Source organism: Miscanthus floridulus, chromosome 5 (assembly GCF_019320115.1).
Source record: "Miscanthus floridulus cultivar M001 chromosome 5, ASM1932011v1, whole genome shotgun sequence".
Lineage (NCBI taxonomy): Eukaryota > Viridiplantae > Streptophyta > Magnoliopsida > Poales > Poaceae > Miscanthus > Miscanthus floridulus.
Window position 1 is genome coordinate 39,401,711 of NC_089584.1, and position 12,706 is coordinate 39,414,416.

A 12,706-nucleotide genomic window follows, 5' to 3' on the forward strand; every position below is an offset into this window, starting at 1 on the left:
CATATCACTTGCAAAGGACTTCCTCAGAGCCTAAGCTATCCCTAGGGCGAAAGGGTGGTGAGGGAGTGCCGTAGCCCGGAGGTGTAAGCCGTCTCGTGACTCAACCGGCCCTCTGGCCCTAAGACAGACTTTCGGTCCTTAGGTCTTTTACAATTGACTTGTCAGAGCGTAATAGAGAGTTTGGCATAGGAATTTTTTTTGAAAAACGACTAAAAATGGTGCATGGGACTTAGGGGGGAGTCCCCCCCTTCTAGCCCCCGAGGGAGGCTCGGTTCTGCAGAGGCAGAGCTGAGTCTCCCTTATGGTGTTATCGTAATGTCGAGGCCCGCAATGGGCTCGGCGGGTTTCTCAAAAAAATTAGAACAATTAAAGAACGTTTCTTAATTGTATTTCAGGAAACAATGTACACAATGCTTGGGAATTTAAGGGTAAAAGCGATGTAGCTGTTCTATGTTCCAAGCGTTGGTGAGGATTTTGCCCTTCTCGTTGGCTAGCTTGTATGTCCCGGGCTTCAGCACTTGGGCAACGATGTACGGCCCTTCCCATGGCAGGGTCAGCTTGTGGCGGCCCTTGTTGCTCTGCCTCAGTCTCAGCACTAGGTCGCCCACCTTTAGGTCTCAGCCTCGAATGCGCTGGGCTTGATAGCGTCGTAGAGCTTGCTGGTATTTGGCTGAATGTAGCAGCGCAACGTCTCGGGCTTCCTCCAGTTGGTCGAGGGCGTCCTCATAGGTAGTGCGGTTGCTCTGCTCATTGTAGGCCCAAAGCCTCGGGCAACCGTACTCCAAATCAGTGGGGAGGATGGCCTCGGCCTCGTAGACTAGGAAGAATGGTGTAAACCCTGTGGCTTGGCTCGGGGTACTCCTCAGGCTCCAGATGACTGACGGGAGTTCGGCAAGCCATTTCTTGCCAAACTTCTTCAACCGGTTGTATATTCTTGGCTTGAGACCTTGTAGGATCATGCCGTTGGCATGTTCTACTTGGCTGTTTGTCCTAGGGTGTCTTACGGCCGACCAAGCCACACGGATGTGGTGGTCATCGCAGAACGTCAAGAATTTTTGGCCGATGAATTGTGTCCCATTATCGGTGATGATGGTGTTCAGAACCCCGAACCTGTGGATGATGTCAGTGAAGAACAGCACCGCCTGCTTGGACTTGATTCGATTGATCGGACGAGCCTCGATCCACTTGGAGAACTTATCAATTGCTACCAGCAGATGGGTGTAGCCCCCAGGGGCCTTCTGCAGAGGCCCAACCATGTCGAGCCCCCACACGGCGAATGGCCATGTGATAGGGATGGTTTGGAGGGCTTGGGCTAGGAGGTGTGTCTGTCGTGCATAGTACTGACACCCCTCGTAGGAGTGTACGAGCTTGGTGGCGTCAGCCACCGCTGTTGGCCAGTAGAACCCTTGGCGGAAGGCGTTTCCGACGAGCGTCCGAGGTGTCGCATGGTGCCCATAGGCTCCCGCGTGCAAGTCCCAAAGTAGATCTCGACCTACCTCGGTAGTGATGCATCGTTGGAGGACGCCAGATGGGCTCCGCCTGTATAATTCGCTGTCGCTGAGGACGTAAGTCTTGGCTTGCCAAGCAAGCTGTCAGGCTTCAGTCCTATTAGCGGGAAGCTCTCCTCGGGCGAGGCAATCAAGGAACGGGACTCGCCAGTCCGTGCCCTGGTTGGTTTCGGGAGACCCCGTGTTGACTTCCATGACCTCGAGCTCGGCCAAAGGAGTTTCGGCGATAGAGGGGGGGCGAGCCCTGTGGGGGGCTCGACCGTTGGGCCCCCTTCTACCTCCAAGGCATAGTCGATGGAAGGTTTGTGGAGATCTTTGGCGAAGACGTTCGGAGGGATTGGGGCCCACACCGATGCCATCTTTGCTAGTTCATCCATGGCCTCGTTGATTTTGCGCGCGATATGGTTAAGTTCGAGACCGTCAAACTTGTCTTTGAGGCGATGTACCAGCTTGCAGTACGCCTCCATCTTGGGGTCATGGTAGTTTGACTCCTTCATCACCTAATTGACGACAAGCTGCGAGTCTCCTCACACGTCGAGGCGCCGTACTCTAAGTTCTACGGCGATCTGCAAGCCGTTGACGAGGGCTTCGTATTCGGCTGCGTTGTTGGAGGCGGCGAAGTGGAGCCGAATAATGTAGCGCATGTGTACTCCGAGGGGCGAGATGAAGAGCAGACCCATGCCTGCCCCGGTCTTCATCAGGGACCCATCGAAGTACATGGTCCAGCATTCCACCTGGACTGGGGCAGGCGGTAGTTGGGTGTCGGTCCACTCTGCCACGAAATCAGCCAAGATTGGAGATTTGATCGCTTTCCGAGGTGCAAAGGACAGAGCCTCCCCCATGAGCTCGATGGCCCACTTGGCTATCCTACCCGAGGCCTCCTAGTTATGGATTATCTCCCCCAGGGGGAAAGACAACACCACGATTACCGGGTGGGATTCGAAGTAGTGACGCGGCTTGCGTCGGGCTAGGACTACGATGTAGATTAGTTTCTGGATGTGGGGATAGCGTGTCTTGGTTTCGGAGAGCACTTCACTGATGAAGTAAACAGGTCGTTACATAGGTAGAGCATGCCCCTCTTCCTGCCTCTCGACTACTACAGCCGCGCTGACCACTTGGGTCGTTGCGGCGACGTAAAGTAAGAGAGCCTCACCCTTGGCTAGCGATACCAGGACGGGAGGACTAGTGAGCAATGCCTTGAGTTTGGCGAGGGCTTCTTCGGCCTCGGGGGTCCATGAAAAGCGTTCCGATTTCCTCAAGAGGTGGTACAGAGGCAAGCCTTTTTCGCCAAGGCACGAGATGAAGCGGCTTAGAGCCACAAGGCATCCCATAACCTTCTGTACTCCCTTGAGGTCTCAGATCGGTCCCATGTTGGTCACGGCCGAGACTTTCTCCAGGTTGGACTCGATGCCATGTTCCGAGACTATGAATCCCAAGAGCATGCCTCGGGGAACCCCAAACACACACTTCTCGAGGTTGAGCTTGATGCCTTTCTCTCTGAGGCATTTGAAGGCTATCTCCAGGTCATCGACGATATCCCCGGCCTTCCTGGACTTGACCTCGATGTCGTCCACATAGGCCTCAACGATTCACCCGATGTGCTCGCCAAACACTTGGGTCATGCACCGCTGGTATGTGGCCCCTACGTTTCTAAGGCCGAATGGCATAGTCACATAGCAGTACATGCCAAACGGTGTGATAAAAGAAGTCGCGAGCTGGTCGGACTCTTTCATCTTGATTTGATGGTAACCAGAATACGCATCAAGGAAAGACAGGGTTTTGCACCCCACAGTGGAGTCAACGATTCGGTCGATCCGAGGTAATGGGAAAGGGACTTTCGGACAGGCTTTATTCAAACCGGTATAGTCTACACACATCCTCCACTTCCCATTTTTCTTTTTTACTAACACAGGGTTAGCTAACCATTCCGGATGGGACACTTCCTTGATGAATCTGGCTGCCATAAGCTTCTGCACCTCTTCGCCGATGGCTCTACGCTTTTCCTCGTCGAATCAGCATAGGCGCTACTTCACCGGCCTGGAGCCGGCCCGGATGTCTAAGGCGTGCTCGGCGACCTCCCTCGGTATGCCTAGCATGTCTGAGGGACTCCATGCGAACATGTCGATGTTCGCATGGAGAAAGTCGACAAGCACGGCTTCCTATTTGATGTCGAGGGTGGCACTGATCCTCAGTGACCGATTGTCAAGGCAGATGGGGTTGACTGGGACGAGTTTGATGGCCTCCGTGGGCTCGAAAGTCCCGGCGTGATGCTTGGAGTCGGGCACCTCGCTACCGAGTTGGTCGAGGTTTACGATGAGGGTCTCGGCCTCTATGATAGCCTCGGCGTACTCGATGCATTCGACGTCACAGTCGTATGCATGCTCGTACGTGGACTCGACAGTGATGACGCCGTTGGGGCCTGGCATCTTGAGCTTGAGGTACGTGTAGTTGGGGACCGCCATGAACTTGGCATAGCATGGCCACCCCAACACGGCGTGGTAGGTTCCCTTGAACCCAACCGCCTCGAAGGTGAGGACCTCCTTACGGTAGATGGAGGGAGTACCGAAGCAGACGGGCAAGTCGATGCGTCTGAGGGGCCGCGTATGTTTCCCTAGCACAATGCCGTGGAAAGGCACAGCACCACCCCGGAGCTGCGACTGGTCGAGCTCTAGAAGCTCTAGGGTGTTGGCGTATAGGATATTGAGGCCACTGCCTCCGTCCATCAATACCTTAGTGAGCCGGGTATTGCCGATGATGGGGTCGATGACAAGCGGGTACTGCCCGGGGTTCAGGACGTAATCGGGATGGTCATCCTGGTCAAAGGTGATTGCCTCCCAAGACCAGTTGAGGTACCAGGGAGCGGCCACCTTCACCGAGAAGACCTCCCGGTGCTCCCTCTTCCGCTGTCATGCCAAGAGGCACGCCGAAGGCCCGCCGAAGATCATGAAGGCATTGTGCACCTCAGGGAATCCGTCATCCTTATCGTCGTCCTTGTCGCCGGCATCCCTCCTCTTGGCATCATCGTCAGGGAGCCCGAGCTTAGCATAGTAACGTCGTAGCATGGTGCATTCTTTGAGGGCATACTTCACCGGGCCCTGATGGTAAGGGCAGGGTTTCTTGAGCATGTCGTCGAAGAGCCCGGGGCCTTTGGGGCCTCGGGGGTTTTTGCGCTCTGTGGCCACGACTAGGCCGGCCTCGAGGACTTCCTGCTTTCCCTAGTGACCCTTCTTCTTTTTCTTGGGGAGGTGGGGAGTCGAGGCCCCGGGGGTCTCATCCCTCCGCTTCCCCTTGGCGACGTCATCAGGGAAGATGGCCCCAACGGCCTCTTCACCCAAGGCGAAGTTGGTGGCGATGTCGAGCAGTGTAGCCGCCGAGGTTGGCATGTTCTAGCCCAACTCTCAGACCAGGTCTCGGCAGGTGGTACCAGAGAGGAAGGCTTGGACAATTTCCGAGTCACCGACGCTTGGCAGCTTGGTGCACTTCTTGGAGAAGCGCCGGATGAAGTCTCGGAGAGACTCATCCGGCGCCTGATGACAACTCTTGAGGTCCTAGGAGTTCCCGGGGTGCACGTATGTGCCCTGAAAATTCCTGACGAAGACCCTAACCAAGTCACGCCAGTCGTGGATCTACGAGGGAGGGAGATGTTCAAGCCAGGCTCGTGCCGAGTCTAACAGGAACAACAGGAGATTGCGGATGATGAGCAGGTCATCATCCACGCCACCTAGCTGACACGCCAGGCGGTAATCAACCAGCCAAAGTTCAGGGTTGGTCTCGCCGCTGTACTTCGTGAGGTTGGCCGGTTGCCAAAACCGGGCCAGGAAATAAGCAACGCGGATAGCTCTACTAAAAACTCGAGGGCCAGGCGGCTCGGGAGAAGGACTGCGGTCCTCCTCACTATCGTAGCGGCCGCCCCGGTGTGGATGGTAGCCCCGAGCGAGCCCTTCACTATCGTGGCGCCGTCGTCGGCCGACCACTTTGTGGTCGCCTTGCCCCTCGCGTCGGTTGTCGAGGCGGTCGCGGACCGAGGGGACCCTATTGGCCGTTGATACCTAAGCGGGCTCATGACGAACTAAGGCCCCCTTGTCTTGCCGAGGCAGTGCCGTGGGAAGTTCTGAAGCGCCCTCACGCCGTCTAGAGGTGGAACTCTCGGCCTGCTGCACCGCGGCGGTCTTGAGGAGATCCCGGAGCTCGCCACAGACCCGTTTTCCCTCCATTGTAGAGGGCTCAAGCATCATTTGGACCAGCATTGCCACGGCCACGACGTTCTGGCTGGCGCGATTGAAGATTGGGGTTGCTCACCCCCTTCGTCATTGTTGATGCGGTGGTGGACATCATGGGCCCTCCGCCGGGCTCCTCCGCCATCACCGCGACCCTGCTGCTCCTGCTCGAGAGTGTCTCAGAGCTGCTACAGAAGGAGTCGATCTTGCTCGACCTTGTCTTGAAGCTCACGGAGCTGCTCCATGTCCGGGCGTCGAAGTTGTCTGGGGGCAGGGTTCTCGTTCCGTGTCACCGGTGGGACAATGCATGAAGGTGTGGCATCGCCTGCCCCCTGGCGAAGCGAGGCACGGTTGCCTGTCCCCTCATCCTCATCGCCCGCGCTCGGCATCCCGAGTCTAACGTGGAAGCACTCACAAGTGGGATTGTAAGTGCCTTCGTCGTCAGAGTCGGAGTAGCCGAAGCAGTAGTCACTCGCGGCCAGGAAGCAGCACATGGCTTCAGGGTCGCGAAGTCCGGAGAAGTCCGCTTCGGCCCACGCCTCGTCCTCCTCCAAGGAGTCAGCGTGGGAGTGAGTCGAAGTCATGATGCCGAAGTCAAGGGCGAAGCGTTGGTAGCGTCCCGAGGGCTCTGCGTGAGCAGAAGCGTAGGCGGACGCATAGGAGGCGGCGGCATTCCTCAACCCGAAGGGGTACGGGGATGGTGCCATCACCAGGTTTTGCTCCGCCGAAGTCGACTCCTCAGGAGGTGGTGGGACAGAGCTTGACAATGGTGCATCACCGCAAGCTACCGACGTCCTTCCTATGTCCAAGCTCAGGCTAGATAGGTCCCCAACCAGGGATCCTATGCCAACAGCTGGGTATGAGATACCGACGGAGCGAGGCATGTCGCCCTAAGTTTGTGCAGTGTTAGGGTGGCCCCGCTCGCGTTGTGCTTGGCGAGCGCGACGAGAGCGGCCGCCCGGGCGCCGTCTACGCCTGGGCTGCTGATGCGTGACGTCGTTGTCGGTCGGTGGGGCTCGGGGTGTGAGAAGCACCATATTGTACTCACATCCTAGAGACATGAACTCTAGGCTTCCGAACCAAATCACCGTGCTGAGACGCAGTGGTCGTACGGGATCTGCCATCCGGAACTTGTTAGGGAGATGAAGCTGACACACAGCGCCCCCTACCTGGCGCGCCAACTGTCGGTGTTTTAGACCGGCGGGCCCTTAACCAACTAGTAAAAACGTGTTGCGTGCTCCTAATCCCGGATGGAGATGCAAAGAGACACAAGGTTTATACTGGTTCGGGCAATGGGCACCCTACGTCCAGTCTGAGAGATCGATCTTGTATTACTTGCACTGAAATGCTCGTAGTAGGGGATTACAAGCAAGGCGAGAGAGGGAGCTAGTCCTAGGTCTCTGTGTGGAGCGGCATGGATCGCTTGAGATGTTGATCTCAGGCGGTGGGGAAGTGTGCGTGTTACAGAAAGTTGAGTGTGTGTTAGTCTACCTCGTGAGTTCGTCCGCCCCCTGAAAACGGCCCAAATCCCTCCCTTTTATAGTTGAAGGGGGGACAGGGGTGATACATGTGTTAGCTATGCGGTCGTGCGAACAGAGGTTGCATGTCCGTGCCCTGTAGCCTAGTACTGTGGCGGTATGGGTGATGGAGTGGTCCTGCCCTTGAAGCGCTGGAGCTATGCGCCGGTCACATCCGAACTTTGTGCGACGTGGGAGCTCCAGTGATGGCTGGACGCAGAGCCTGGCGAGCGACGTGCTGGTTGCTGTGCGTTGACTGCGTGAAGAGCCGAGGCCCAGTTGGTGCTGAGGCCGAGCCGTCGTAGGGGGCTCGGTAGGCACGAATCCCGAGGTTGCCGAGACCTTGGAGTAGACTGCTAAGGCGTGGCGGGAGTAGTTGGTTCTGTACACTGATTCCGAGGCTATAGCAACCTGGACTTGACTCTGCACGCCGCATTGTTTCTGGAGCAGGGGTTAGGTCGCACAGCGCAGTATAGGCGCCGGTCGTGGGCACAGTACCGAGCACAGTGGTCGGTAACCCCTGTCCAGTCCCGAACGGCGTGGCGTCGATGTGACCGGTGTCCAGTCGGCCATGCCGCTGTGTTGAACCGTCGTTCGGCTGATATCGCGGGAGCGGTCGAACGTGCCGGTCGAACGTGACGTCTTGTCCGAGAAGCTGGTCGAGGCGGAGGCGATGGGTTTGTTTTGCCGTGCCGGCCTTGAGCGAGTCGGAGAATCGGCGTTTCGTCCGAGGCCCTTCGCGCGAGGCCTCGAGCGAGATGGAAAACTGGTTCCTCGGCCGAGGCCCTTCGCGCGAGGCCTCGAGCGAGACGGAAAACTAGTTCCTCGGTCGAGGCCCTTCGCCTAAGGCCTCGAGCGAGACGGAAAGTAGGTGGCTTCGGACACGGCTGGGGTTTGGCCAATAGTTGTCCCTCGGCTTTGACTTTGACAGGATCTAAGCGATTTTGTCGATTGTTGCTTAGGGGACCCCTTCTCGTAGTACCCGACAGGGCACTTCTCCACCGAGCTCCACACCCACTATAATTCATTGTGTCTTTTGGATGTTACCATTGTATTCATGGAGCAGCGCGACAATGATACAAATTACTAGTCAGTCGACAAAACACTGACACGTATGTTGCATGTGTTTTATCTGGATGTTGCATATATTTACAATTTATTTTTCAAGTGTTTTTTTATGTGTTTTAGATGCATGTTTTGAATATTTTAGTTGTTCGTAGGTATGTTGTAATTGTTTTATTTAGATGTTTTAAAATTAGATTGGGATGTTGTGTATATTGCAAAGTACCCGTCGTAGTTGCTGGGCGCTGTGCATGGAGGGCAGCGGCGTGGAGGGCACGGGAAGCGTGGAGAGGGGCACGGGCGGGCCCCGCCTATGGAAGCAGGCGCCGGCGCAGTGCACGGGGTTCCGTCCGGACGTCCTGGCCCTGTCCCCAAAAAAAAACAGCGACAGAAAACTACCGAACGAGCATGTGATGCACACTTTCAGCCTTTGGTCTTAAGCCCTGGCCACCACCGTTCCTCCTTGTCGTTGATCCTATCTATATAGGCGTGTGTAGTAAAAATCTTTTCAGCAAAAATCACTAATTCAAGAGAAAATAAACCAGACGTACAACATACAATAACTTTTTTTAGCATTAAATGCACTCTAACACTAATTCTGACACTTATGATTTTTATTTATTAACATATTCGTCCTCCGTGCTCTTAAACCCGGTTTGATCTGCTTCTTTTTTCATCCGAAACAGTATTTTTCTCTCACAAATTCCTCCAAACCATCTAAATTCCTCCCCAACCATACCAGCCGAACACCCCCATTTTTTAATAATCTATTCTTATCACGAACAAAGCCTAACCAATTTGGCAAGTTATTTTAGTGAAACTTGAGTACCCAAATTTGAGTTTTCCACCCACATGGATAGTTGTTTTTGGCTAATTATTCCTCCAGATATGGACAAAGTGTCAAATGACAATGAGTTTGATATGCATGTGTTTGAACTTTATTAATTTCAGAAAAAATATAAGAGGAAGAACGATGAATATTTTTTGACAGCAAAAGAAAAGAAAAGATTAATACTTAACGGTCGTGTCGCATTGCATCATCCGTCGTTACGTTTTCCACTAAGAGTCCTTGTCTGAGCTGTTTCTGCACAGGTATAATAATAAATCCCAACCACCCTTTGGGGCTCCGGTCACGGCTGCTCTATTGGTCACAGGCTCATAGCTATTTAGGCTCCGTTTAGATCAAAAAAATTTTGGGTTTTAGTTACTGTAGCACTTTCGTTTGTATTTGGTAATTAGTGTCTAATTATAGACTAATTAGGTTCAAAAGTTTCGTCTCGCAGTTTCTCACCTAACTGTGCAATTAGTTTTTTTTTTCATCTACATTTAGTACTCCATGCATGTGCCGCAAGATTCGATGTGACAGGTACTACGCAAAAAATTTTGGCAACTAAACGTGCCCTTAGTACTACAGTACTGTGGACGCATCAATCAACCAGCGGAAAGAAACAGGAGACACATCCAGCCTCGTGGGCTCCAGAGATCGAGCGAGCAAGATGAGGGAGGGCACGGCGAACTGCGTCGACATCCTCATCGCCATCATCCTCCCCCCACTCGGCGTCTTCCTCAAGTTCGGCTGCAAGGTACTGCTTCTAATTGATTCTCCATCTAGCTAGGATCCTGCACCTCAACAAAATCAGTTAGTACGTGCCAGCGATCTGATTGGTTGGCTGGCGGTTGAGTTCGAGTTGGCTTGCTTGCTAAAAGAATTCGATCGATGCATGTCAGGTCGAGTTCTGGCTCTGCCTCTTGCTCACCTTCCTCGCCTATCTTCCGGGGATCATCTACGCGATCTACGCCATCACCAAGGACTAGCATGGTTCCAGTTGGGTATCGGACAAGGTGAGAGCTGATCAACATCCCGTCTGCAGGTTCTTTCATCTCTTCTCGGCAACAGTCGAAGTCGATTGAGCACTTGATCAACAAGCGGAGTAATGGAAATGAACTACTGAGCTGCCAGCGTAATAATCGCTTGCCCTGCTGCTCAATGTTTCTGGATGCAGCAACCGCGCTGGAGGATGTAAAATTCTACGTACAAGTGTCTTCTGGAGATTGAATCTCAGCTGTGAAGCTACTACTACCGATTGAGCCTGGATTTGTCGCTTCGTTCGTTCGTGTCCATCCATCGCTCTGGTTGTTGGTCGTGGATCTTGTTACCAAAATTTATTTAGTATCATACAGTAACTTGTGCTGTTCTGTATTTGATTCAGTGGTCTGCGAAAAATTTGTCTCGAACTTGTGATATTAGTGTGATGCATATATTGCGCTTGATGAATTTGGATGGACCTCAACGACGATGACGAGGCCCTGCCATGTGTCTGTAACTCGTTTCTTGGTTGTTGGGAGTTGGGAGGCCGCCACGCCAGTTGATTGATGTTGGCGTGAAGCTTGAGCGCTTCAGCACATCTGCACATGGCGCAGCCGGCGGCTTCCAGTCTTCCACGGCTGCGGGCTGCGGGCTGCGTCTGCTGCTGCTGGGTCGAGCCCCGTCTGAGGAGAAGCACGAGAGCTGGAGCAGGCCAGGACGCGGCATCTGGGCTGCGGTCGCTGGGTTGGGCCGGGATTGAGAGAGGCGGGAGAGCTGGGCTAAAAACGGCAGCAGGCTAAAAGCCAACAGAAAAAGGATAAGGAAAAACTTTTCCTTTTTCTTAACAGGTTTTAAAATCTAGCTTTTTTAAGCTTATTTTTGAAAACAAGAACAAAACCTATTCACATTTTCTAAATTTATTTTTTACACATCAAAACTCATGCAAGGGAATGAATGCAGCAAACACACTTTCATTAACTTTGTAAAATTTGTAAACCACATTTTCACTCTTTAGGTTGACAATGAGCTAAATAGATCTTGGAAAATTTTAGGAAATTCCTCAAATCGTTTATTTTATTTAGTGTTTTCTACTCACAACCAAAAATAGAAGTTTTAGGGTGTAACACTTCTCTCCACTCTTCCACTCTTGGTTGCTCATTCTCCAATAAGGGGAGGAGGATAAATGTTAGGTGTTGCAAAAGGAAACACGAGGGATGTTGACGGTAATGACTGTTATTAGCAACCTTTTGCATTTTTGTTGTGTCAAAATTAAAGGCTTTCTGTTGGTTTTGTTCGCATATCACACGTGTTGTATTGGAGATTTGAAACACATATGCACCAAACTAGGCAAAGCACATGACATAGTAGGCCATGTGGATGTCACCAAAATTGCACATTATTCTCATACATGCTTATATTGGATCAGACCACCCTTTTCTATTGACTTGTGGAGTCATCAGTGCAAGACCAACATCACAGCACAATGGCCGAAGGTTACATCCATTACCTAAAAAAAACATATATATGTTTAGTACAACAGTCATATCTTGTGCGTATATAGTGAGGCATTTTCTTGCGCAATCTCACAATTTAAACTCAGATCTAGCTTTTCCAAGTGATTCTTTAGCATGCATTTATGGAGTGCAATTTGTAGCCGCTGAATGGTTTGATGGCAGTTACTAAATGCAATGTCTCACATGACTTTTGCGTAACCTACCTGCTCAAGAGGAAGGTTCTGGGCAGTCCTCATGATGGATCTAATTAGGCTAGAGGTAAATGCTTGCCATAATATCATGTTTATAATAATAACTATTCACCAATATATTTCATCTAGTCAATGTCTCACATGACTTCTGCATAACCTACCTGCTCAAGACGAAGGTTCTATGCTGGTGGCCTTGGCAGAAAGTAGTAATGAGCATTTGACTAAGATCATGCGGTCCCCATGATGGATCTAATTAGGCCATAAGTAAATGTTTGCCATAATATCATGTTTATAATAATAACTATTCACTTATATTTCATCTAGGCTAGAGCCTCAGGATCTATATAAACATAAGCCTTCCCCCTCTATCATCTAACCTCTCATAACCAAAGCAACAAATTTTTCCTTCCAGTTTTTTTTGTTTTGGATAAATGTTGTGGTAGACGCTAAACTGACTTTTAACTGTGCCAACTACAAGGATGAGAGTTTAAAGATCTATATAATGTTTGAATAAGGGTTAGGGGTCCCAAATTTGTAGGCTAGCTTTCTTGCTTGATACCCTAGAACACTAGTATCATGGCTCGTAAGAAGGTGAATCTCCAGTGGATCACCAAAGCCTCCGGCCGTCGTGCGACCGTTAAGAGGCGCCGCAATGGCATTAAGAAGAAGGTCGATGAGCTAGCCACGCTCTACAGCACCAAGGTGGGTGTGGTGTTGTACGATGAGAATCAAGATAAGCCATTGGCTTGGCCTAATGACTCAGAGGCCAAAGCTATGTTCCAAAAATTCATCGACATGCCAGATTGTGGCAAAAGATTCAAGAAAACGCAGAATCAGGAGGAACTTCTTAGCAACCTGTCACGACCCTAAGGCCGGAGGTGCCTGAAGAG

The 12,706-nt window shown here is 52.1% G+C and overlaps 1 protein-coding gene across 1 annotated transcript; it reads left to right on the plus strand.

The window, feature by feature from the left end:
* The first annotated feature begins 12,392 nt into the window (after positions 1–12,392).
* On the plus strand, positions 12,393–12,686 carry LOC136454539 (agamous-like MADS-box protein AGL80). Its single transcript, XM_066454928.1, has one exon. It carries the CDS (start codon positions 12,393–12,395, stop codon positions 12,684–12,686), a length of 294 nt encoding a protein of 97 aa, XP_066311025.1.
* Positions 12,687–12,706: the final 20 nt, after the last annotated feature.

Bases quoted from the DNA above. Each gene is read 5' to 3' on its own strand.
- LOC136454539 (XM_066454928.1), top strand. From the start codon at position 12,393: ATGGCTCGTAAGAAGGTGAATCTCCAGTGGATCACCAAAGCCTCCGGC.